The sequence below is a fragment of the Salvelinus alpinus genome, chromosome 2, assembly GCF_045679555.1.
Source record: "Salvelinus alpinus chromosome 2, SLU_Salpinus.1, whole genome shotgun sequence".
NCBI lineage: Eukaryota > Metazoa > Chordata > Actinopteri > Salmoniformes > Salmonidae > Salvelinus > Salvelinus alpinus.
In genome coordinates, this window is record NC_092087.1 from 75,418,422 (window position 1) to 75,445,092 (window position 26,671).

Below are 26,671 nucleotides of genomic sequence, written 5' to 3' on the forward strand. Positions count from 1 at the left end.
GGAGGGGTTGAGGAGCTGAAGGATGGGACTAAAAACAAACAAAAAGATAACTATTGTAAAATATAATGTGTCCGTGAAATGTATATAGTATGTATAATCTGGAAGTAGAAGCCTAAGAGTTGTTGTCCATTAGTTTACTCCAATTGGGGGAGGGATGGTAGGGTTAGGGGAACATAGTAAAGGATTGTTGTTGTTGTTGTATATGGGGGATTGGAAATGATGCAGACAATTACATTGATGGAAGCCACAATCTATCTGCAATATTAAAGCTCGTCTACCTCCTAAAAAAAAAAAAAAAAAAAAAATTGGTTCTTCTTAGAAAGCTCACACGGGTCATTGTTGCAATAATTATGTTTGACTCTAAACCTCAATAGGTGAGCAGGTCAACTTCCCTCTAAATACTAGCCAAAAGGAGAATAGAGAGTACCTATAATTTCTCATTGACTGTGTTACATTGAGGAAGTGTGCTTTGTCTTCCTCTTCTTGGCACCTCTCATCAAATATGTCTTCCATTGTTTCACTGTCAGTAGCATTTCTCTATTCTACTCAGCCCTAACTAACTCAATTTTTACTGTGTTGAGCACAGTAGGGCCGTGGATAAATTGAGTTTGTTGTTTTGTTTTTGTTAGCCTAATTGTTTCTCTGTTGTGTACGTAGTGTTCGCAGCATGCTAGGCTAGGTTAGGCTATAGCCCTGATACAGTCCAAAGTCTATTGACGTATCAGGACTAATGTAGTCGAACGATACTACCTCCCTACACTGAATGGCTAGCTGTCTCTCTCCTCCAAATACCTAGCCTCATCGCTGCTGCAGCTAAAGATAGCCCCCTCCCACCTGAGGCGTGCATGGAAACTCCTAATCCTATTTGGGGAAAGGGCTATGTTCTGGCTAGCTACGCTAGGCTAGGCTGCATGTGTGTACTCTGAGAAAGCCTTCAGATCAAAGCAACAGAATGGCCCCTCTGGCCAATCCTCTTACCTCAGCGGCGCAAGGCAGCCGTATTGAGAGCTCCTTGAAACCATTTAAGGCTCAGCAGGTTTCACTCACTGAACCTGGGCAGGAGGAGATTCACTGTTCAACCCACTTTCAAATTGTTTTACACAGCAGGGCCTCTATACACAGAACGTCTCCGTAGGAGTTCTGATCTAAGATCAGGTCCTCTCTAATGTCCATATAATCAAATTCATTCATTGATTTAAAAGGGAAAACTGATCCTAGATTAGAACTCCTACTCTGAGACACTCTAAGAATATGGGCCACAGACCGGGGAGTTTGGTCTTTAAAAGAAGGAGACTTTAAAAGTGTTGTTTGTGTATGAAGCAGGTGACAAGGGGGGGGGGGGGTTTAAGTATGGAGGGGAGAATGTTGCTGGTCCATAGTGTAACAACTTAGGCCTAAGTGATGGATAGGTAGAGTTAAGTGTGTTGCATCTTGATATCATTGAACTTGAGACCCTTTAAGACCCTTTGCATTGAATTGTAAGGCTACTGGGTCCAGACAGGACTCCATTGACAAAGACCACATGACACAGTGACGTCTTAGCCTATAGTACAATGGAAAAGGGTCTTTGTATAGCTGTAAACACTCAAAGTACTATTGTTTGTTGTAAATGTATGGTATGTTTACCTGTTACTATGGTATTTAAGCTGTTATGGTATTTTTACCTCATTAGATGAATGCTGTTAGTTTTCTTTAATCCACTGTACTGGATCTACTGTAACCATTCTTCTCTTATTTTGTAGATCCTGATCGAGTTCTGTGCAGGTGGAGCGGTGGATGCAGTCATGCTGGGTGAGTCAGCCTTCCTACATCCTACTTCTAAAGAATATGATAAGCAGATGAGTGAAAAATCATTGGTAACAATGGTAATGTATTTAACATTATTATGTGACTGAAATGTGATGCATATAAAACAGTATAGTTAACAGTTAACTGATATTGAACTACCAGTGATTAGCACCAACACGATGTCGACCACCCTCATACTACATTGATAAGGTATCAGTATTAACATTCTTCATTGATACGGCCGTAAGCCAGCTCAGTCCTGTTACTGAGGGTGTGTGTGTGACTGCGACTGCATGACTGCGTGAGTGAAACCCAGTGTGAGTGAAACCCAGCGTGAGTGAAACCCAGCGTGAGTGAAACCCAGTGTGAGTGAAACCCAGCGTGAGTGAAACCCAGCGTGAGTGAAACCCAGCGTGAGTGAAACCCAGCGTGAGTGAAACCCAGTGTGAGTGAAACCCAGTGTGTGAGGAGGAATGCTAAGTATGTGTTTATGTGGCCCCGGTCCCTCAGAGCTAGAGAGGCCCCTGACGGAGCCCCAGATCCGGGTGGTGTGTAAGCAGACCCTCCAGGCTCTCCTCTACCTCCACGACAACAAGGTGATCCACAGAGACCTGAAGGCTGGGAACATCCTGCTATCCCTGAACGGAGACGTCAAACTGGGTAAGAGACTGGGGAAGAGGGGCTGGGAGTTACCTAACCCTGTGTTTCACAAACCTCTCCCTGGGGACCCGCAGCCGTCCCATGTATTAGAACTATTCCACAGCTAGCACACCTGACGCAACTTGTCAACAATCAAACCCCTGGATAGGTGTTTCAGGTGATGTAGTTCAGGGCTACAACAAAATTGTGAAACGTCCAGGGGTCCCCTAGGAGAGGTTTGAAAACCACTGTCCTAACCAACTATCTGTGCTTCACATGTACATTTAGTCCTTTAATAGAAGACACTTTTCAGTCATAGTAAAAATGCACACCACTAAGGTGGAATGCACTACCATACACCATACACAAGGTTATTCGGCTGTCGCTCCACCATTACCTGGTTTCTAAAATTCTAATAGGTCGCCTAATTTCGGTTTGTGACAAAACAAGCAATGTGTAGAGAATCATTGTACCATCTAAACCGCTGTGAAATACATTTTCAATAATCCAAAATATTGTACAGTGCCTTGAAAAAGTATTTGCCCCTGTTTTTGCATATTTTTTTTAATGCTGAATGTTATCAGATCTTCAACCAAAACCTAATATTAGATAAAGGGAACCTGAGTTTACAAATAACCAATCAAATGGATACTTATTTCTTTAATTAACAAAGTTATGCAACAAGCAATTCCCCTGTGTGAAAAAGTAATTTCCCCCTTACACTCAATAACTGGTTGTGCCACTTTCAGCTGCAATGACTGCAACCATATTTTCAGCGTTTGAAGCTGGTTTACAAAACCAAAAGTAAAAGACACAAAAACAAAACATAAGAACGGGAATCATAGAAATAGCACACACAGAACAGATCTACCGCTTCTTAGACTTGCTGTCAATGAGAACAATTTATAACTCACATTTCTATGTGACATTTCTATGTTCACCAAATAGTTACATATTGCCGCTTTTAATAGGGTCAGGGGGAGTTTTTGGATACACCGTAGAAGTGCATTCTTGGATGTTAGAGAGTGCACCTGTTGGTGCATTTAGTCAAAATAAACGCATGATATCACCGCTATAAAACACCAAATATGTTTAGCGCAGATGTGGAAGAGAAAAAAGAGGAATAAGGGGGTATTTGTTTGTTAGGTTTATCATAACATTTATAACACAATATGCAGACAGAAATATTCCATCACGTAATATTGTAGCCGTCATCTACGAATCACTTATGTCACTCAGTTATGGCAATGCTAACTGCCTACAAATCGATTGCGTGTTAGGAAAGCCTGCATGTCATCATTGTTCTGTCATATTGGTAAACAGTGAGGGGTGCTCCACACAGTGAGCTCCCGACTCATCATGCAGTAGGTTGTGTATTAGGATGAGTCATAACTTTGTGCCTGTAACAGTCTTGATGTGATAATGCAGAACAAAGTAGGGTTTGTATCAGTACAGTGACAACAAAGGTGGCTGTGAAAGTGCCTGTTTGCATGTCAGTGACAGGCAGTGAGAGACTTTGTGTGAAAGATTAATCACAAACACACACAAAAACACGTACATACACACACACACACACTCTGTTATAAACAACACATGATGTCATTGTACAGATGCACTCGTTACGTAAAAATAAGTTTTGTTGTTGCATGTTTTTCGTGTCGCTAACATGATTACTGTTATGCTTTTGAATAAGCCTGGATTTGGCTGAAGGCCTATATGTATTTCAGAAACAATTGTTTAACTTGTATAGATTGGGTTAGGCCAGGGGTCTTCAACATTTTCTTATTTTTAAATTCTTATTTCTTGCCCAGGGACCCCCTCCCAGGAAAGCCAGTGACCCTGGGACCACTATCATACGTTAGCAGAAAACAAAATGTCACATGTCTTGTCTTATCATCAGGTGAATAATACTGGCAAGGATAAGTAGTTAACATGTTTCAATTAATAGATTTGGTAGATTTTCATTATTTTGACCTCCCACATCATAATCAAAGATACTGGTAACTAACCCAAGATACACCACCAGTGTTGTTCCCAATGGGAGCAAAGTAAGCTTAATGGGCAGAACAAGCCAGGTTTGGGCAGAGCCAAGCACCAGCTAGCGCAATCCTATTGGCACGTTCTAGCATGTATTTGCATATTTCTGTTAGGGAACGCCTAGTCTGTGAACTGAGGGTGTGCAATAACTCAATTCGCTCTTGCACTCCTAAACAATGCCATTTTTTCAATTTTTTTCTAAAGGGTCAAGTCTACAAAACTTAGGGCACTCTGTTCATAACAGATATTGTAGTTTTTGGAAGAGAACTGTATTGTTTAATCAATGAGTAAATTTGTCGAATGTCGGCAAGTTTCATCTAGCTTCAGCTTCTCCCACTTCCCGCCACTGGACTTCCTCTCATCATTATATTTGGTAGTTTTAAGCGGATGCTTCAGATTTATCCATCCGGTGAGACATCTGGCTCCTTCTTCTAGCTGTGTTATAATTGGAAGAGGAACTCTCACATAATTGTTTTGTTTATTATTTTTTTAAATGTAACCTTTATTTAACTAGGCAAGTCAGTACAGAACAAATTCTTATTTACAATGACGGTCAAACCCGGACGAAGCTGGGCCAATTGTATGCCGACCTATGGGACTCCCAATCATGGCCGGATGTGATACAGCCTGGATTCGAACCAGGGACTGTAGTGACGCCTCTTGCACTGAGATGCAGACCGCTGCGCCACTCAGGAGGCCAAATTTTTATTCATTTGACCATATTAAAAAAACAATCACACCTGAAAAAGACACATGCACATGAGTGAAATCCTAGGGGATAAAACACAATAAAGTCTGGGACTTATTTCCATTGTGGTCCTGAACATAGCCTATTAGCTAGAATGGTAACACCAAACACATTTTCGCTAAGAGCACCTTTTTATCTGGTTAAACAAAGGTTAGCCATGTGTAGGCAAAAAATGTATGTCCAAGTCAAGAAAGCTTACCAGCAGCCAGCGGCACTTGCCACACTAGTAGCCTATTCGCGGATGTATTTTCAAAGCCTATGTCAGATACAGTGAGTGTAATTTGCTCGATGTTAGGAGTTGAGAAATAAAGTTGACATCATTAGAAATAAGATAATATCCTATTTTCTACTGTAGGTACTCTACTGTTCAAAAGTTCGGGGTCACTTAGAAATGTTCTTGTTCTTGAAAGAATACTCAACTAGTCTAAAGAAGGCCAGTTGTAATGCTTCTTTAATCAGGACAACAGTTTTCAGTTGTGCTAACATACTTGCAAAAGGGTTTTCTAATGATCAATTAGCCTTTTAATATGATAAACTTGGATTAGCTAACACAACGTGCCATTGGAACACAGAAGTGATGATTGCTGATAATGGGCCTCTGTACACCTATGTAGATATTCCATCAAAAATCAGCCGTTTCCAACTACAATAGTTATTTACAACATGAACAATGTCTACACTGTATTTCTGATCAATTTTATGTTATTTTAATGCTTTTCTTTCAAAAACAAGGACATTTTCTAAGTGACCCCAAACTTTTTAACGGTAGTGTATGTCATTTAAAAAATATTGTGTTGATGCTAGCGATATTAATAAAAACATTTAAGTAAAAAACATTTAAAAACACTTCAATATATACTGTATATATTTTTGTGGACCCCCTGCAGTACCTCTAGGGGCCGCAGACCACAGGGTGAATACCCCTGGCTTAGGTTAATTCTTATGAACAACAACAACATGTTGTACCCTAGTTGCTAATAGCAGCACTGTTTCCCGTCTGTGTTTCAGCTGACTTTGGTGTGTCGGCCAAAAATACCAAAACACTACAGAGGAGAGACTCTTTCATCGGGACGCCATACTGGTGAGTCCAACATGAAAACATGTCATGTTGTCGTAATTCATCAAATTACTATTTCTCCCCATTCTTCTGAATTGGCCAGTCATCTTGATATACTTTTTAATGTATTCCCCCAAACAAATATTTACTTGCATTTCAATTTATTGAAACCTTACAAAATCCCAATATTACTGTACAAAAAATGCTACAATTCCACATTTCCACACAATTCGTTTCATAGTCATTTGCGTTTCACCTAATATATTTTGTCCCTTTTTCATTGGTCATTCATATTTCACTGAAACATTTCCTTTCCTCTGATTGGTTCTTCCCAGGATGGCCCCGGAGGTGGTGATGTGTGAGACGTTTAAGGACCGTCCGTACGACTACAAGGCTGACATCTGGTCCCTGGGGGTGACTCTGATCGAGATGGCCCAGATTGAGCCTCCCAACCACGAGATGAACCCTATGAGAGTCCTGCTGAAAATAGCCAAGGCCGATCCTCCTACCCTGATGCAGCCGTCGCGCTGGTAAGTCTGGCGTGTCAGTCAGTGATGTGGCAGCCTGGCAGACAAGTTATTTCTGTCTAGGTTTGGCCTCAGAAACCCTCAATTAAATGGGAAGGAAGAAATGCCCCTTTGATACGCTGTCACTCTGCACAATGTTCCTCTTCTTGCACTTTCTTGCCTAGAGAGATTATATCACTAATTCACTCCTCTCTGCACTTGCCATATCTGTTGAGATGGTTCTATACATGACACTGTTTAATTGTAGCCCATTTTCAATGTTGTAGTTATTACAAGTGATCTCCATTCACTCTCTTCAGGTCTCCAGAGTTCAGTGATTTCCTAAGAAAGTGTCTCGATAAGAATGTGGACAACAGATGGAATGTGGCACAACTTCTACAGGTAATGGTGACACACCTGTTGCCCCCTTTTGCCCTCACTTTCCCCTTTGTTTCCTCGACCCACCTCCTCTTCTCCTCAGCCCCCCTCCTCTTCTCCTCAGCCCACCTCCTCTCCTCCTCACCTCACCTCCTCCTGTTTTTTCCCTCACCCCCCCCCCCCCCCCCTAGCACAGCACTCCGCCCCACGGCCACCTGTCGAATGAAATACATGGCCATATTGGCCCTGATCATGATGCGATAGCTGCTCAGCCGGTGCATCTAAGGTACATCTGTGTCAGCCAGGTACCTGGTGTGCTAGCTAGCGCGCTAACGACACTTACTTATCCCCTCTGTGCCTCCGTCAGCACAACAGGCTTTTCTTTCCGAAAGGGTTTAAAGAGCGACCGCAAAGCTAGACAGAATGACTTCCAGACGGACAGTAAGACTATAAGGCGTACGGAGGACATAAACACACATGAGCTCAGTGTGGGACAGTACAACAGGAGTATCGTTATAAAATACTGAATAGTAGTATACCACCGACGAACTTGTTGATAGCGAAGAAGCTGCATATTCTTAGGCCGGCGATTGATTATGTTCAGTGTCCTGACAAAAGAAGGATAAGGTAAGACTTTGGTTTTGGTGTTTGGAAAAGGGATGCATTATGACTGCAGTACCTTAAAGTAGGGAAGACAGTGTGCTTTGTGTATTAATCAGATTGTTTTGAGTTGTTATGAAGATTGTACTTCACATTTTTGACTAAATATACACTGAGTGGACAAAACATTAGGAACACATTCATAATGTTGAGTTGCACCCCATTTTGCCCTCAGAACAGGCTCAACTCATCGAGGCATGGACTACAAGGTTTAGAAAGTGTTCCAGAGGGATGCTGGCCCATGTTGACTCCAACGCTTCCCACAGTTGTCAAGTTGGCTGGATGTCCTTTGAGTGGTGGACCATTCTTGATACACACAGGAAACTGTTGAGTGTGAAAAACCCAGCAGCGTTGCAGTTCTTGACACACTCAAACTGGTGCGCCTGGCCCCTTACTATCATACCCCATTCAAAGGCACTTAAATATTTTGTCTTGCCCATTCACCCTCTGAATGGCAGACATACACGATCCATGTTTGAATTGTCTCAAGGCTTCAAAATCCTTATTTAACCTGTCTCCTCCCCTTCATCAACACTGATTGAAGTGGATTTAACAGGTGACATCAATAAGGGATCATAGCTTTCACCTGGATTCACCTGGTTAGTCTATGTCATGTTTTGTACACTGTATTATTCTTTAAATTGTGTATCTTGATTTGTGTGATGTGTCTCAATTGCACCTCACTGCAATATTGAAATCGCACAAATATTTATGTTGTCTTTTCAGATGCGGCGTAAGTAGTACACTTCAAGAGGACATAGTAGTCTTCATATCTAAAAGTGTCCTCAATATTATGCATCTTTTTCTTTTATCGTTGCAGCATCCATTTTTGAGTACTGTGACAGACAGCAGACCGCTGAGGGAGCTGATCGCTGAAGCAAAGGCTGAGGTTTACGAGGAGATTGAGGAACACAAGGAGGAAGAGGAGGAGGAGGATGGAGAGACACAGCGGGTATGTTACACCACAGACAGCTCGGTTAGAAAAATAACCACACGAAAGAGTGCGAAACGTTATAGATGGACAGTGTGTATTCTTCTGTGGTCTTCATCGTTTATTATAAAGAACAGGCTGCAGTCTGTACTGACTGGACTAAAATAAGGAAAATGATTGACTTGGTTAGAAGGATTTATTTAGAATCATTCTCACAGTTCTATTATTTGAAAGCTAATCGAGACATTATCTATTGATTATTTTAACCTACATTTTGATTTTCATCACGTTTTCTTCAGGGTCACAAACGTGCACCGTCCGATGCCAGTGTTGCCAGCTCGGAGGATGAGAAACTCCCTCAGTCTCCCTCAGCCTCCATCTTAGAGTCTTTACCGGAGAAGGCTGAACCGGTTATCCCAACACCACAGATTGTTGAAAAGATCCCTGAACCAAGCGTTGTCAAGCCAGAGGAGAACCTGGTTGTGGACACTAGCTTGGTCGAGGAGCCTGCTGTCCCTGCAGAAGTGGAGAAAATGGATGAGACCCTTGGTGTTCCAATAAATGGAGAGACAACAGAAGCCAGTGAGAAAGCAGTAGAGGTGAAGGAAGAGGAGGAGAAGGTTCCAGAAATAACAGAGCTTTCCCCAACAGAACCCAGTGAGATAGCTTCTTCAGAACCAGCTGAGAAACCAGCAGAGCCCCAACTAGAAGGAACCATTTCCAATGCTGAAGTCACCATAGCCGACAAGGAGATGGAACAACTGGCCATATCCAATCAAGATGAAAAGGAAGTGGACACAGCTGAGGTCCAGACGAATGAGATCACCGCAGAAGGGACAGAGGCCAAGGAAAAGCCAACAGGAGACAAGATGGAAGTTGAGGAGGAACCAGCCAACGAGGAGCTTAGCAGGGAAGCAAAGGTTACCGTGACAAACCCAGAGGAGACTAAGGTGGAAGACAAACTCACACCTGCATCTCCAGCGGTCTGTAAAGAGGAGGAAGGAGAGAAAGAGAGAGTGGAGTATAAGCAAACTGCGGAGACAGGGACTCCAGTGAAGTCTAAGGATGAGAAGGAGAGGGATTCGGACTCTGGGAGTAGTTCTGCTGCAGATAACGGCAGCATAGACATGAACCTGTCCATCTCCAGCTTCCTGACCAAAACCAAGGAGCCAGGACCCCTCTCCATACAGGTACGGCATCACAATACACTCTCTTTAGAGGATGTCTTTGATCAAATCCATTGGTAATAGCTAAGTAATCCAGTAGTAACCCTCATGAATACACCATTATAAATGCTTCACACATTATTATCGGTGTTATAAATGCTTATGAATTGTAATGTTTATAATGACCGCTTTATCCCATGAAGTAGTCCAACTACAGTATATTGATGGTATATTTAGTGCCACCATTTTGTTTTTCAGGACACCAAGCGCCAGAAGAAGACACTGAAGAAGACCCGTAGGTTCGTGGTGGATGGAGTCGAGGTTAGCGTGACAACGTCGAAGATCATCACCGACAATGACACCAAGAACGAGGAGATGAGGTTCCTCAGGTAAAGATTCATTTACATGAATTAGCATTTTGAGCATTATGCATTGAAATATATGCCAATACTATGCAAAGATATAATCCATCTCTCCTGCAGTATAAGCTCCTGCAGTATTAGAGCCTAAGCTCAAGCTTAACTGAACTGCATGAACTAGTGAATGTAGCTATTTTAGTATATTGAGTGTACAAAACATTAACACCCTCCTAATATTGAGTTGCACCCCCTTTTGTCCTCAGTTCATTTGCATATCAAAGTGCTACTGAGTCGCATGCATAGAGATATCTTGTTATATAACGTTTTCATTGGTCTCTTGAGAGAGACCCTTCCTCCATTGCTTTGGGTTGTTTAATCTCCTTTTGGAGAAAAAGATGTTCCTCTCTCATGGTTTTTTCCCCCTCCTCTCCCAGGCGTCAGGAGCTGAGGGAGCTGCGTTTCCTGCAAAAAGAGGAACAGAGGGCCCAGCAGCAGCTCAGCAATAAACTGCAGCAGCAGAAAGAGCAGATATGCCGCCGCTTCGAACAGGAGACGACCGTGAGTCACTATCTATCTTGTCAAAGCCTCAATGGGAGGTGCTTTGATACCTATTGAACGGTACCGTGTAGTACTGTAATTGCATGTAGTGCTGTAGTACTATAATTGCCTATTCGCAACCCTGGCCCCAGTCACACTGTGTCCAACCTAGCACAGTGACAGAAGATTGCCTACTGGTGTGGTCACAACCGATCCTGAAGGAGCATGCTAAACCACACATGACTGTGAAACAGTAAGCTGAATTAGCCCAGTAAGACCAGTTGGTCCCTGCCCAGTATTAGAGGTATGTCCCGTCCACACCACAGCTTCCATGTGCCTTTTGCTCCTGTTACGTCATGACTTATTTCTGGACTAGGTAAATCCTCCTGTATGTCAGTCAACCTGCCACTCACAGTTTAGACAGAGACTGAATCCACTAGCCAGCTAGTAAATCCAAGGCAAACGGGATGCCATTGAAATGCCATCGCTTTCTGTAATATGCCAATCTTTCATTGATGACCAGTGTTTGAAAACGAGTTATATTTCTAGCGAAAGTGACGAACTGACACCGAATCAAAATGACATCCTCCTTCTACAGAGTAAGAAGCGCCACTACGACCAGGAAGTGGAGAACCTGGAGAGACAGCAGAAGCAGACCATCGAGAGGCTGGAGCAGGAGCACACCAACCGGCTGAGGGACGAGGCCAAGCGCATCAAGGCCGAGCAGGACAAGGAGCTGTCCAAGTTCCAGAACATGCTCAAGAACCACAAGAAAGAGGTAAGGAAGTAGTTGGCAGTGTGTGTTAGTGTTGCACGGTTTACCCAAACTTCTGTGCTTTTTCTATACTAGAACATGAAAAACGGTTCAGTACTTTCGGTTCTTCTGTCAAATGTGTCTCACGTCGTTTACTGATTGAGAGAGGATCAAGTCTGCCTATCAGCACAGCCGGTCCACTTATAGCACGAGAGCACCGTGCCTGCTTCACTTACCCATTGCTAGCTGTAGCCTGTCCTGAGGAACCACTGCTCACACTGGGAGTCTGGGCTGCATCATGTTAGCTCTCCTCTCATGCTGCACAGAAGTTAACACACTTGAATAATGCAACACAGCACGTAGAAATTGTGCAACTGTTAATTACTGTCTGCAAAACAATGCTCATTACAGGCTAGAACACTTTACAATGTAATAAGATAACTTTTTAGCTTCCAGCTTTTTAGGCTAACTTTCCTTGCTAGCATTCAGGTGAAGTTATCAATTCCCTACCCTAGTACTTTGTTTGTGATAGTAATGCAAACCATAATGCAAAATATGCTGATTACAAAGCTGATTGTCACCAAAAACCATACAGTCATTGCCAAAAACGTTATTCATTCACTTGGTCTCCCTCGCCTCAGGTCTCTCCTGTCTCTGTCACTGTGTTTGAATGACATCATTAAATGGTGAAGACACAGCGCGCACTTTTATAAAATAACATATTGCTTCCTCTATGCAAATGTTGTTGATCAGTACAATAAAACAAGGCCACAAATGGAAGGGAAATGGATTGTTTTTCATCTGTTACCACATTGAATCAGCCAAAACCAGCATGCACACACTCCCAGCGCCTGATTAATACAGGGGCTTACAGGGGCTGAATCCTCGGAGCCCAAGCACATAAGGGGCCCAAAAGGCAGAGACATTTTTTAAATATATATATAAAAAGGGGGGGTGGCTATGATTTCTTAATCTGTATTGTGAATAGGCCTAGGCTACATCTTGATTTACCCAGTTTATCAATAGAGATTTACCATTCAAATAAATGACTACCATTATGTTATGTATTTAGATTAGTAAAAACTAAGTCAAATTGTATGACTGTATAACTGATTCATTAACACATTCATGGCTATCTGGATCAAGTGCCATTCTGTACATTTGGCCAATGTGCCTTTTTTAGCCGTGGTATTGTTTTGGTATCGTTTTGATATTGAGTATAGTGATGGTATCAAGTACCATGATACTAATCCTGGTATCGTTATCAAAGTCACATTTTTGGTATCATGACAACACTAGTGTGTGTGTGTGGTATGTGAATGTTGTAACTGATGCTGTGTGTGTGCTTGCGGTGTACAGTACACTTGTGGAAAAGAAACATGTTGATCCGTCTTAGATTAGGCTAAGCAGCGATTGGACTCTCATTGACTGTCTGTGATTTGCAGGATTGTTTGCACTACAATGTCTTGCTGTTATATTTGACATTTTAGTCATTTAGCAGACTCTCTTATCCAGAGCAACTTACAGTCACCTTAAGATAGCTTGGTGAGAATATCACCGTTGTCACCACATATCACCGTTGTCACCACATATCACCGTTGTCACCACATATCACCGTTGTCACCACATATCACCGTTGTCACCACATATCACCGTTGTCGCAAGTACATTTTTCCTCAGTAAAGAAGCTATCAGCCAAGTCAGTGCTGGTAGGAAAAGACCACAAGGACTAGTTGTCTTTTCAACAACAACAACACTTATTGAAAGACAAAAATATACTAAGCTACTCTTGCAGAGATGAGTTGTTTTCCCAGGCTATCGATGAGCTCTGAACTGGATCACTAAGAGTGGTTTTAATATGCATGATGTACTGTTGAACTGGATCACTAAGAGTGGTTTTAATATGCATGATGTACTGTTGAACTGGATCACTAAAAGTGGTTTTAATATGCATGTATTGGTGACATCATGCCACAAGAAATTCTAAGAACTAGTCTTATTTTCAATGTCTTACATTTCACAGGGTAGTTAAGTCCAGCTGACAGAGATGATATATTCTCAATCTTATTTGGAAGGGTTTCCCTTGTTTAGCATTGACAGTCATGTGAATGTTTAGATGTCTGTCCTCACTATTAATCCCATAGTGTGCCATCGTAAGAGGATAGCCCAATCTGCACAACAATCCAATGCCTATTTATAGCAGCTAGCGTTTTACTGACACACCTGTGGTTACAGTAGATCTCTCTCATAGGGTTCATATAACCTATGTCTGAAACGGTCACTTCTCGTCACCTGATCCCAGATCTGTAGCCTATGTGCTGAATCCAAATGATTCCGACTAGGCTATAGTCCGAGATGTTGGCTCATGCAGCGCATACATACAAATCTGGCACCAGGCTACTTCTCATAGACTTTGGCTAATGAGTTGAAACACAAATCCATATCAAAGCCTCGTTGTGTCTTGTGTTGTTTCTGCTGTCACTGTGTTGTGTTTCTTTGTGGGCTGCCTCATGCCGTAGTTCAAACAGGAAATGCGAATCAAGCCCAGACACAAGAGAAACGCTATCGTGAAACGGGGGGGACAAAAGGATATAATCACAACTCCACGTGAAGAGGTAGTTTGTTGTGGAACACTTCTGGTGTGGCTTTCCTACTTGGACTGTCCCTTCAATGTCACTCTCCAATTCTTCCGTTGACTGCTTTCAAGATCACTGTCATTTAGTGCCTTTGGGAATTTTTGGGCTACTCTTCTTCTTTTTCAAAACTTGTCTTGTGTGGTTTGTTTTTGGTCAAAAATAGAGTTTGTGTATGTATTATTATACAGTAGGTCATTTTAATTCAAAACATTCATCAAGTAGGATTACAGTATCTTCCAACACAAGTTACAGTACGGTCCAACACTATTGATGCGTTTTCTAACAATCCACCCACCTGTGAATCACAGTGGAACACATTGCCTGTATATTACGGGGGTGTAACAGTGTGTCAGTGGAATGGTTAACTTAGCCAGCAATGTTTATGGATGAGTGGCTGATGATTAGTAGAGTATAATCTGTTCTGGTCTACAATGTGTGGCCCAGGTTACTGTGCTGTATGGTGCCTGAGTGCCAGTCTGCTTGTGCACTATTGCCAACTCCTTTTCCCATACGGTCATGCATGAAAACGAGTGTTGGCAGTAATGCAACAAACAGACTGGCATTCAGGCTACATGTTATGAGTTCGTAGAGTATAGGTCTAATCTGTTGTGATCTACAGGGAGTGGCGCAGGGTATGATTCTATCTTTTCAGTTGTCCTCCTGCACTCTCTTCAACGCCCCCATGCAGGATGTAAGTTGTAGGATTCCCCCGCTCGGTTTGAAATGTGTCCTATTCTTGCTCTCTCACATGGCAGTAGATTCACTCACTGACTTTGAGACGGCGGTGTTTATATTGGTGCGTGTGTGTGAGTGGAATGCTTTGTGGGCGTTCTCCTTTCCTTAAAACCTGGACTGATCAATATGTGGAGGGCTGGTTTAAAGGGAATGCAGCAGTGTTCTATTTTGGGATTTGACACATTTCTATAGAGGAAATGCCATCAACCCTAAACTTAGCATTTCAATCAACCTGGAACTTAGCAATGAAAAAAACAACATTCGCAGTGCATTGCCCATAAACGAATCAAGTCCGCCAGTCGACGTCCGACGTCCGGCGTTTTCGATGACCCAGCACATCTAGTCCGTCTAGTCTACGTCCTGTCGCCACGTTGTTGCCAGCTTCCACAGTGTGGTCCATTAACTCAAGCCAGACTTATCCCCAGGTAAACTCTTCTTTTTTTTTTAATGGAAACCCATAGTCCAGACCCCATACAGTAGGGTTGGTCAGATTATGTGTCTGTCCTGATAGGGGGGGTAACATCAACAAGCTAGACCTGTCTGCCAGCCTCGATACTCTACGGTGACTCTCTCTCGTGCTGTTGGAGTCGACTGGGGGAACTAGAGCAGTTGAGATGAGGTGAAGACAGCCATTCCAAATTGACGGACAGACACGTGTTGTTTGGCGTCGTCAGCCTGTGGTTTCTGTTTGCCGTGCTATTACGGGTTGGTTTGAATCTCTCTTCTGTTCATCTCTTAAACTGTACCGACACAGTTCTCTCCTGGTGTTTCTTAATTTACTCAAGTGACATTGTAGGCCTGGTTTTAGGGCTGTATTGGCAATCTGAGTAAGTGTAACAACTTCATCGACTAACTAAGATATGACACAATGTCCTGTGACTCCTGGTGTGTTTTGGTTCTGTGAATTTGGTCTCAGTTGGCCTGCTAATGGCCTTTTCATTTGACTAATATCACTCTTTCTCTCTTCTTCTGCCTGGATCACACAGTGTAGAGCAGAGGTACTCAACTCCTACCCTAAGAGGTCTGGAGCCTGCTGGTTTTCTGTTCTACCTGATAATGAATTGCAAACACCTGGTGTCCCGGGTCTAAATAAGTCCTCAATTAGAGGGGAACAATGAATAAATGCAGTGGAACTGGCTTGGAGGTCCAGAGTTGAGTTTGAGGGGCATATAGAGATTCTTCACTTATCCAGCTGTCTTTCCCTCTTCTTCCTCAGGAGCAGGAGTTCCTGCAGAAACAGCAGCAGGAGCTGGACTGCGACCTGAAGAAGATCATCCAGCAACACAAACACGAGCTGGCCACCATCGAGAGAGACTGTCTCAACCACAAACAACAGCTCCTCAGAGGTGAAGATGCATCTCTCTGCGTGATACATAAACTATAGATAGGTAGTCAGCCATAGCACCTTTCAGAGGGGGAAAACCCGGCCTTAACCACACACAGAAGATGCATAGCTCTGTGTGAGACGCAAGTAGCACAGCTGCACATTGCAGTAGGATAGATGCACTACCTTACAAAGGTCAGAGTCACCACATAGAAACACAGTCTACCCTAGCCGCTATCACCAGCATACTTAAAGGAAATATGGTAAACCTTACTGTGTGTGTGTGAGATGGAAACCGTAAACCCACAGTGACACAGTATATAACTGAAAACAGAAGCTCTACAAAGTTCAACCTAAGGCCCCGTCAGGCCTTGACTCTAATTGAGCAATAAGGCACGAGAGGGGGTGTGGTATATCACCAATATTATGCACGACGCAACACGGAGTGCCTGGATACAACCCTTAGCCGTGGTATAATGGCCATATACCACAAACTCTGAGCTGCCTTATTGCTATTATAAACTGGTTGCCAATGTAATTAGAGCAGTAAAAATACATGTTTTGTCATACCCGTGGTATACTGTCTGATATACCACGGCTTTCAGCCAATCAGCATTCAGGGTTCGAACCACCCAGTTCATAATACCTATTAATGCTGAGAACCTAACATGAACTGAACAGCAGCCTACTAACCCTGCCTGGTCAGATTCCAATCATCCCATACACATCAGCTTATAGAAATAGCTCCACAGAAATGTTCACAAGCTGTAGGCCTTGATGACTAGCTGATAGAACGGTATGAATCATGTTAGAAAGGGAAAGAAAATGAACTTCTGAAGGAAGTGTCTCACAAACACATTCCAAGCTAACCAGTTAGTCAAATCTAGTGACATGTTTTTTGGGTGCCAAAATTCGTCAACGTCAAATACAAAGAAATACAGATGAAAGATCTGATTACAATGGTGGGGTTTTGTGTCTGGTAATAATATGCTGAACTTCCGTGTAATGCAGTGTTTCCTTGTACTGAGTTTGTGTCTTTGGTCCTTGCAGCACGGGAGGCAGCCATGTGGGAGCTGGAAGAGCGCCACCTACAGGAGAAACACCAGTTGTTTAAACAACAGCTGAAAGACCAGTACTTCATGCAGAGACACCAGCTGCTCAAGAGACACGAGAAGGTACAGTGAGGCTTCCAGATAGACAAACAACAGCTGATTCAGGATCAGATCTCATAACCCTAGTCTTGAACAGAACCACTAGGTGCAAAATACCTGAACAGGTTGGGGGATTGAGTGAGGCATAATACTGACTGACTACAAGTTTTGACTCATAACATCTTAAATCAAATTGGAAATATGCCTGGGTATATCTGTTTCTGCATTCAACAATGATGCGTCATTGTTTTGCAAAATGCGGACAAGACAACTAAATGGCTAACACTTTGGGAACTAGTCTAATATCTCAAATATCTCATTTCTATGGAAGCTAATGATGTGTTTCTGCCCCCTCCCCTCTCGCTCCCTCTCTCTCTCTCTCTCTCTCTCTCTCTCTCTCTCTCTCTCTCTCTCTCTCTCTCTCTCTCTCTCTCTCTCTCTCTCTCTCTCTCTCTCTCTCTCTCTCTCTCTCTCTCTCTCTCTCTCTCTCTCTCTCTCTCTCTCTCTCTCTCTCTCTCTCTCCGTTCCTCCCTCTATTTCCCTCTCTCTCTCTCTCTCTCTCTCTCTCTCTCTCTCTCTCTCTCTCTCTCTCCGTTCCTCCCTCTATTTCCCTCTCTCTCTCTCTCTCTCTCTCTCTCTCTCTCTCCGTTCCTCCCTCTATTTCCCTCTGTCTCTCTCTCTCTCTCTCTCTCTCTCTCCGTTCCTCCCTCTATTTCCCTCTGTCTCTCTCTCTCTCTCTCTCTCTCCGTTCCTCCCTCTATTTCCCTCTATTTCCCTCTCTCTCTCTCTCTCTCTCTCTCTCTCTCTCTCTCTCTCTCTCTCTCTCTCTCTCTCTCCGTTCCTCCCTATATTTCTCTCTCTCTCTCTCTCTCTCTCTCCGTTCCTCCCTCTATTTCTCTCTCTCTCTCTCTCTCTCTCCGTTCCTCCCTCTATTTCCCTCTCTCTCTCTCTCTCTCCCTTCCTCCCTCTATTTCCCTCTCTCTCTCTCTCTCTCTCCCTTCCTCCCTCTATTTCCCTCTCTCTCCCTTCCTCCCTCTATTTCTCTCTCTCTCCCTTCCTCCCTCTATTTCTCTCTCTCTCCCTTCCTCCCTCTATTTCTCTCTCTCTCCCTTCCTCCCTCTATTTCCCTCTCTCTCTCTCTCCCTTCCTCCCTCTATTTCCCTCTCTGTCTGTCTGTCTGTCTGTCTGTCTGTCTGTCTGTCTGTGTGTAGGAGATGGAGCAGATGCAGCGCTACAACCAGCGTCTGATTGAGGAGATGAAGAACAGGCAGACACAGGAGAGGGCCCGCTTACCCAAGATCCAGCGCAGCGATGCCAAGACGCGCATGGCCATGTTCAAGAAGAGCCTCCGAATCACTGGGGGCCCCATCACACCCGAGCAGGAGAGGGAGAAGATCAAACAGGTGAGAGATAATGGTCCCAAAAAATTGTTTTGGACACATATTTAGCATATTTATGTTATTGCTGGTGTAGCGAAATGCTTGTGTTCCTAGCTCCGACAGTGCAGTAGTATCTGACAATTCACAACAATACACACACATCTAAAAGTAAAATAATTGAATTAGGACGAGCAATGTTGGAGTGGCATTGAATAAATACAGTAGCATAGAATACACTGTATACATATGTGATGAGTGAAGCAGTATGCAAACATTATTAAAGTGACTAGTGTTCCGTTATTAAAGTGGCCAGTGATTCCATGTCTGTGTATATAGGGCAGCAGCCTCTTTGATGCCTGGTTGAGTAACCAGGTGGTAACCAGCTAGTGATGGCTATTTAACAGTCTGATGACCTTGAGATAGAAGCTGTTTTTCAGTCTCTCGGTCCTAGCTTTAATGCACCTGTACTGACCTCGCCTTCTGAACGATAGCGGGGTGAACAGGTTGTGGCTCGAGTGGTTGATGTCCTTGATGATCTTTTTGGCCTTCCTGTGACCTCTGGTGGTGTAGGTGTCCTGGAGGGCAGGTAGTTTGCCCCACGGTGATGTGTTGGGCAGACCGCACCACCCTCTGGAGAGCCCTGCGGTTGCGGGCGGTGCAGTTTCCGTACCAGGTGGTGATACAGCCCGACAGGATGCTCTCAATTGTTTATCTGTAAAAGTTTGTGCGGGTCTTAGGGGCCAAGCCAATTTTTTTCAGCCTCCTGAGGTTAAGTGGCTCTGTTGTGCCTTCTTCACCACACTGTCTGTGTGGGTGGACCATTTTAGATTGTCAGTGATGTTTACACCAAGGAACTTGAAGCTTTCCACCTTCTCCACTGCGGTTCTGTCTGTGGATAGGGGTGTGCTTCCTCTGCTGTTTCCTGAAGTCAACGATCAGCTCCTTTGTTTTGTTGACGTTAAGGGAGAGGTTATTTTCCCTGCACCACTCCACCAGGGTCCTCACCTCCTCTCTGTAGGCTTTCTTGTCATTGTTGGTAATCAGGCCTACTACTGTTGTCATCTGCAAACTTGATGATTGAGTTGGAGGTGTGCGTGGCCACGCAGTCATGGGTGAACAAGGAGTACAGGAGGGGGCTGAGCATGCCCCTGTGTTTTTTCCTACTTTCATCACCTGGGGGCAGCCCATCAGGAAGTCCAGGACCCAGTTGCACAGGGCGGGGTTCAGACCCAGAGCCCCAGGCTTAATGATGAGCTTGGAGGGTACTATGGTGTTGAAGGCTGAACTATAGTCAATGAACAGCATTCTTACATAAGTATTCCTCTTGTCCAGATGGGACAGGGCAGTGTGCTGTTTCGATGGCGATTACATCATCTGTGGATCTATTGGGTATGCAAATAGAAGTGGGTCTAGTGTGTCAGGTAAGGTAGAGGTGATATGATCCTTAACTAGCCTCTTAAAGGACTTCATGATGACAGAAGTGAGTGCTACGGGGCGATAGTCATTTAGTTCAGTTATCTTTTCTTCCTTGGGTACAGGGACAATGGTGGACATCTTGAAGCAAGTGGGGACAGCAGACTGAGATAGGGAGAGATTGAATATGTCTGTAAACACTCCAGCCAGCTGGTCTGCGCATGCTCTGAGGACACGACTAGGGAGGCCGTCTGGGTCGGCAGCCTTGTGATTGTTAACATGTTTAAATGTCTTACTCACATCGGCCACGGAGAACGAGAGCCCACAGTCCTTGGGAGCGGGCCACATCGGTGGCACTGTGTTTTCCTCAAAGCGGGAGAAGAAGGTGTTTAGCTTGTCCGGGAGCAAGACGTCGGTGTCCGTGATGTGGCTGGTTTTCCCTTTGTAATCCGTGATTGTCTGTAGACCCTGCCACATACGTCTCGTGTCTGAGCCGTTGAATTGCGACTCCACTTTGTCTCCGTAGTAACGTTTTGCTTGTTTGATTGCCTTATGGAGGGAATAACTACACTGTTTCTATTTGACCATATTCCCAGTCACCTTGCCATGGTTAAATGCGGTGGTTCGCGCTTTGTTTTGCGCCAATGCTGCCAGCTAATGAGGGATTATAGACATTGCTTTCAGTGGAGAAAGAGGTAAAGTCTCAGAGCTTGTTGATCCAAGTCAAAGGGACTTTCCCAGGCACTGAAGGATTTAGTTGGATTTACAGTACTTTAGGCAATGCTAGGTCAAGCTTGAGACTCTCAGTGCAAATGAAGCATGTATCAAGTTCCAACTGTAATTGGGCCTATTTTAATACTAGTGCGAGTTGAATAACTGAGATGTTGCTGTGTGTTTGACAGTTTGCAGCCCAGGAGGAGAAGAGGCAGAAGAATGAGAGGCTCCACCAGCACCAGAAACATGAGAACCAGATGAGAGACCTGCAACTGCAGTGTGACGCCAACATCAGGGAGCTGCAGCAGCTACAGGTACACTCTCAGAAATAAAGGTGTAGATTTGTTCCTAAAGGGGTACAACTTCTTGTCACTGGGGTGGTACCCTGTAAGGTCCTCCTTTTGTACTTTTAGTTATGGGTACATATTTGTACCCAAGTTCATACCTCAGATAGTACCTTTCATCACAGTGACAAAGCCATTTGTTCCTTGTAAGTGGCAACAATGGACCTCTACCATAGACCACTTAAAATTGTACAATATTTCCACTCACGGGTGGCCAAAAGTAACTATCTGAAAGCCACTCCATCGCTGTGCCAAGCCTCCAATACAATTTCCCAATTTGCCTTTTTGATTGAATTGTAGAGTTACCACCCATGACTGTATTTGTTAGTAACAGAAACATTGTTGTTAAATTCTTTTATTTTCAGTCATGTGGTCTTCACCAAGTGAGTTCCTAAGCATATATTACCATTAAAATTAAACTCTTTATGACAATACATTACATATCTCATGAGGCCTTATTTTGAAGCCTAGTTTTACTCTAATACAGTGGCATGAAACTCATGGTTTATAGACTACATCAGGCCTGCTTGCAAAGTTCTGGTAACATACCCCAAATTCTGGGAATTTTGGGATATTCTGGTTGAATCATTTCCTCCTTATTCCCTCCTGTTTCCAGGAATCTTCCGACTGTGATTTCTAGAAACCTGGGAAATTTACCAGAATTTTGAAAGTATACCTGCAAGTCATTTTATGCTGATTTGCAAAGTGATTTGTAATTCCTATTGGAATCCAGCCAGAGTTAGGATATCCAACTGTTGGAATTTCATTCACCTGCAACATGCATTCACAATGACTGCCAGAGTTAGGAACATTTTGAGGAGACTACCTAAGTCATTTAAATTGGAACAACCATGTGCGTAATGGGAGAAAAAAATCGAACTAACTGATTGGATTAGTTTAGAAACATTTATGTTATTTATCTTTGTGTAGCATATGATTAATCAATCAATGTACATGCAAAAACACAGATATTAAAAACGATTCTTAAAAAATTAACCTGCAGTAGAGCATGCTGGGAAATATGATGATAATAATTATGGTACAAATGTGCCTTTTTGGGATACCACCCCAGTGACAAAGCCGTTAGTTCTTTTTAGGTGGCAAAAAGTTAGCATTGTATGGTGGGTATTGAAGGTAAACAAAATACATTTTTCACCTGGGAAATTAACCTTCACATTACCCCTTTTTTGAGTGTGATGATTGTACCTTTTTATATTCATAATATGGATTACGAAAATGTACCATTACACTCTTTGTCTGCACATGTACCCTAAAAGGTACAAAACAGTACCATGTGAGATCATTATGTTTACCTCTGAAGCTACATTATGCGTATTTAGATATTTTTGTACTCCAGGGAACAATACCGTATCCTTATTTGTAAGAGTGTATGGTATAAAATATATAGTACGCCCACATGCATATCAGGGATTCTGTAATTGCACAAGGTGCAACAGAAAACACACACACACACACTTTGATTCATCTGTTATTCATTAAAGCGTGTAACACCCAATGTGTGTATTTGTGTGTTTCAAGAATGAGAAGTGCCACATCCTGATAGAGCACGAGACCCAGAAGCTGAAGGAGCTGGATGAGGAGCACAGCCAGGAGCTGAAGGAGTGGAGGGAGAAACTACGACCCAGGAAGAAGGTAACCATTACACCAGTTAACCCTTGACAGGAAACTATTTCACTTTCTATTGAGTATTTGGCACATATTTTGTTTCGGAGATGAGATACTTGTAGTTGAAACATATGGTAGCAGGTAGGGTGGGAGGTAGCCTAACGGTTCCAGTGTTGGGCCAGTAACCGAAATCCGCTGGTTTGAATCCCAGAGCTGACAAGGTGAAACACTTGTCCACGTGTCCTTGAGCGAGACACTTAACCCTAATTGCTCCGCTGATAATGCCTGACCCTGACTGTGACCCCACTCTGAGGGTGTCTCAGGGGGAATCTCAGAGCCATATGTAAAAAACAAATGTGTATCTGGTACATGTGTAAAACAGTACGAATATAAGCAGCTGCCAAATGAATATTATGTAATCTCTTGCTTGTGATCCGCTCACCAACCGTTTGTCTGTTGTTCTTAGGCTCTGGAGGAAGAGTTTGCCAGGAAGCTTCAGGAGCAGGAGGTCTTCTTTAAGATGAGTGGAGAGTCAGAGTGCCTTAACCCCTCAGCCCAGAGCCGCATCTCCAAGTTCTACCCCATCCCCAGTGTCCACTCCACTGGCTTCTAGGGGTTAACCCTATCATGACACTCCGGATGGACATGAACATATATCCACACCCACATATTGAAGGCACACACAATGAATAGATATACACACTCCAGATGGATACACACATACACACACACACACACATATACAAATAGACTGGCGTGCACACACACACACACACACAGACAGACAGACTAATAAGACTGAGCCTCTGCTGCCTTGCCCCGTCTCCACTGATGACATTCGGGGACAAAGGGGCGATATCTCCGAGGGGGGTGTGTACCCCTCTATCGGTTTCTGGACGAGGATGGGACAGTAGCCCTCAAGCTACAGACTGTGTTAATCATGAAGACCTTTTTAATGGTGATCTGTTATATATAATTTACCCCTTTTTCATTGTATAGGGTCGTGTTCAGTCGGGCACACCGTAGCAAGAGTTTGAATTTGTGTTTTTATTGTAGAAGTAGTACCTCCGCGTTTCACTCCATTTCAAATCATTTTCCACTGACTGAAAAAAAGAAACAGTTTTATTTCTTATAGCTTCCTCTTTTGAAATGAGTTATGAAGGAGATTCTTGACATTATGCATTTTCAAATTTGATACTTTGGCACTCTGTTCCTCAAATCCTTGCCTCCAAGTCACTAAAGTGTCTCAGGCAGATTACATTTTTCACTGACGATTATTTTTCATTTGTGAATCTTTTTTTTCTTCTTGAAGAATCTAGTGCCTGTATACTTTTATGTCAATGGACTGGCTTTTCAAATGTAAGCTTCCTCTGAAAAGAAACTATTGCTGCTTGATTTTTATACCATTAGTTATTTGCACTAAATCAGGGCTGCCCAACCCTCTTCCTGTAGATCTACTGTCCTGTAGGTGTTCAGTCCAACCCTAATTAAGCATATCTGATTCAGCTAGTTAAGGTCTTGTTGCGCAGCTAATTAGTAGAATCAGGTATGTGAAATTAGGGTTGGACTGAAAACCCACAGGACGGTAGACCCCCAGGAAGAGGGTTGGGCTGAAAACCCACAGGAAGGTAGACCTCCAGGAAGAGGGTTGGGCTGAAAACCCACAGGACGGTAGACCTCCAGGAAGAGGGTTGGGCTGAAAACCCACAGGACGGTAGACCTCCAGGAAGAGGGTTGGGCTGAAAACCCACAGGAAGGTAGACCTCCAGGAAGAGGGTTGGGCTGAAAACCCACAGGACGGTAGACCCCCAGGAAGAGGGTTGGGCTGAAAACCCACAGGACGGTAGATCTCCAGGAAGAGGGTTGGGCTGAAAACCCACAGGACGGTAGATCTCCAGGAAGAGGGTTGGGCTGAAAACCCACAGGACGGTAGATCTCCAGGAAGAGGGTTGGGCTGAAAACTCACAGGACAGTAGACCTCCAGGAAGGGGGTTGGGCAGCCCTGCACTAAATAAGAAGGATGAAGTAACATTTTGTACCACTGAAGTCCAATATAATGAACTTATATATTCAATATCTATGGTGATGTTTGAGCGAGCTAATGATATGATAAGAATGTACTTTTGGTAAAGGATGAACAGCACATTTTTTATAATGAATCTTGACAAAGGCATGATACATTTTATATGCAATCACACATATCTTGACAAGATATTGAATTTAGTTTCCAATGGACTAGGGAGTGACTGCCTGAAGTTGTGTATGGATTTCAATGCAAGTTTGACTTCTTATGTTATAATTATGGTATCAAATGTTATTTTTTGGAGCTTATTAACAGCAGTTTGGGATTTATATCTTTCTGCCGGAAATGGCTCCTTTCTTCTAGCCTGGAATCCAAACTGAATCACTACTTTCACTGTTGTTTTACTTGAACATTCGCGAAACGGTTGAGATTCCCCGGCTAGTACCTTTCTTCAGGTTTCATGAGCATGCCTTTCATCTTCAGCACAACTCTTGAGATTTGTTTCGCTCTTTTTGTAATTTGGCGTAGTCGGCGAGTGACCATTTTGTTTTAGCATATCAAGGAGGGGGTATTAAAATGGTGTTTGTTTATATATCCAGACAGAGACGAGGTTTTCACTGTGGTTGCTCAAATGGCGTCGTTATATAATTCGATAGAAATCTGTGAGAACCTATATGAAAGTCTGTTAGAATTTCATGCAAATGTTTGGTATGTCTGTGTATTGTTTATAAAATTGCCTCCCATTAATAAGGTATTATGACATTACCATATTCATCAGTTGACCTGCATGGCTTTTCGGTTTGTTTGTAAGGAAATTATGATACTGTTTTATTATCATTCATACTAGCTAATAGCCTTAGTGTTTTCAACAAAATGTATGAAGATACAGTATTCATGTTGTGGCCCTCTGTGAAGTTATTTTAATCAGACTTAGTCCCGCCCCAAGTGATCTTTATATTCGTATAGCCTATTGTATCATAATCAAAATGTTTTGTTCGTTACTTATTTAATCTAAGGATAATGAATATGACGTTATCATGAGTTTAACCGTTTTGATAACATTTTCAGAACTACAGTTTTAGCTTATTTTATCATAGATATGCATGATCTACTCTAAAGTGGTGGTAGTCAATAACCTTCAACACAGTTTAAAATCATTTGTTAAAAAGGAACTGTTGGACCTGACTGGTTTAGGCCATCATGGCTTCTGATTGGTCCATTTGTTATCTCACCCTTTTTTGATTGGCTGCAGGAACAACAATCAGTCGATGCCACTTTTACAGACCAATTATAAAATAGCAAACAAAAACAAAACATCCTACACAATGAAGGAGTGCTGTGCACCTTATACAAAATGAAGATTCTCTGCCAGTAGTTATTTATGTGGAAATGTATCTTTACTACAGTATTGTAGTTTCCTCAATTGTCAAATAGTCATTTAAAATCTGAAATTTAAGCTGAATTGAAAATATAATTAAATACCAATCATGTCAATATGTGTTATGTTATCAGTGTCACGATTTCCTTCTGATTTTCAAATTGTATCATGATTGATTTCAGAATGTTGTTTGAAATTGAACTACCATGAAAATATAATGTGCATTTTTAAGACAAGTTTACATTATAGTTTATAGAATGCCTATGTACTGTAGATTTGCATTGTTCTGTAAATAAACCATTTCCTGTATACAATATAGCGTGTACCTGTTTGTTTCTTCAGTGAGTCTATAACAACAATGTGAACATTACGTTCCACTTTGATTAAA

The 26,671-nt window shown here is 42.8% G+C and overlaps 1 protein-coding gene across 1 annotated transcript in view; it reads left to right on the plus strand.

The window, feature by feature from the left end:
• Nucleotides 1-23,632, plus strand: part of LOC139567743 (STE20-like serine/threonine-protein kinase) — a 35,247-nt gene extending 11,615 nt beyond the window's left edge. Inside the window, exons 3-18 of the mRNA XM_071389205.1 lie at nt 1,743-1,791; nt 2,299-2,448; nt 6,221-6,293; nt 6,605-6,799; nt 7,096-7,177; nt 8,634-8,765; nt 9,044-9,934; nt 10,169-10,299; nt 10,704-10,827; nt 11,405-11,584; nt 16,148-16,277; nt 17,306-17,430; nt 18,618-18,809; nt 21,101-21,226; nt 22,796-22,909; nt 23,349-23,632. Coding sequence (XP_071245306.1) covers nt 1,743-1,791; nt 2,299-2,448; nt 6,221-6,293; nt 6,605-6,799; nt 7,096-7,177; nt 8,634-8,765; nt 9,044-9,934; nt 10,169-10,299; nt 10,704-10,827; nt 11,405-11,584; nt 16,148-16,277; nt 17,306-17,430; nt 18,618-18,809; nt 21,101-21,226; nt 22,796-22,909; nt 23,349-23,495 — 2,841 coding nt within the window. The 3' untranslated portion in view covers nt 23,496-23,632. The remainder of the gene's footprint in view (nt 1-1,742; nt 1,792-2,298; nt 2,449-6,220; nt 6,294-6,604; nt 6,800-7,095; nt 7,178-8,633; nt 8,766-9,043; nt 9,935-10,168; nt 10,300-10,703; nt 10,828-11,404; nt 11,585-16,147; nt 16,278-17,305; nt 17,431-18,617; nt 18,810-21,100; nt 21,227-22,795; nt 22,910-23,348) is intronic.
• Nucleotides 23,633-26,671: the final 3,039 nt, after the last annotated feature.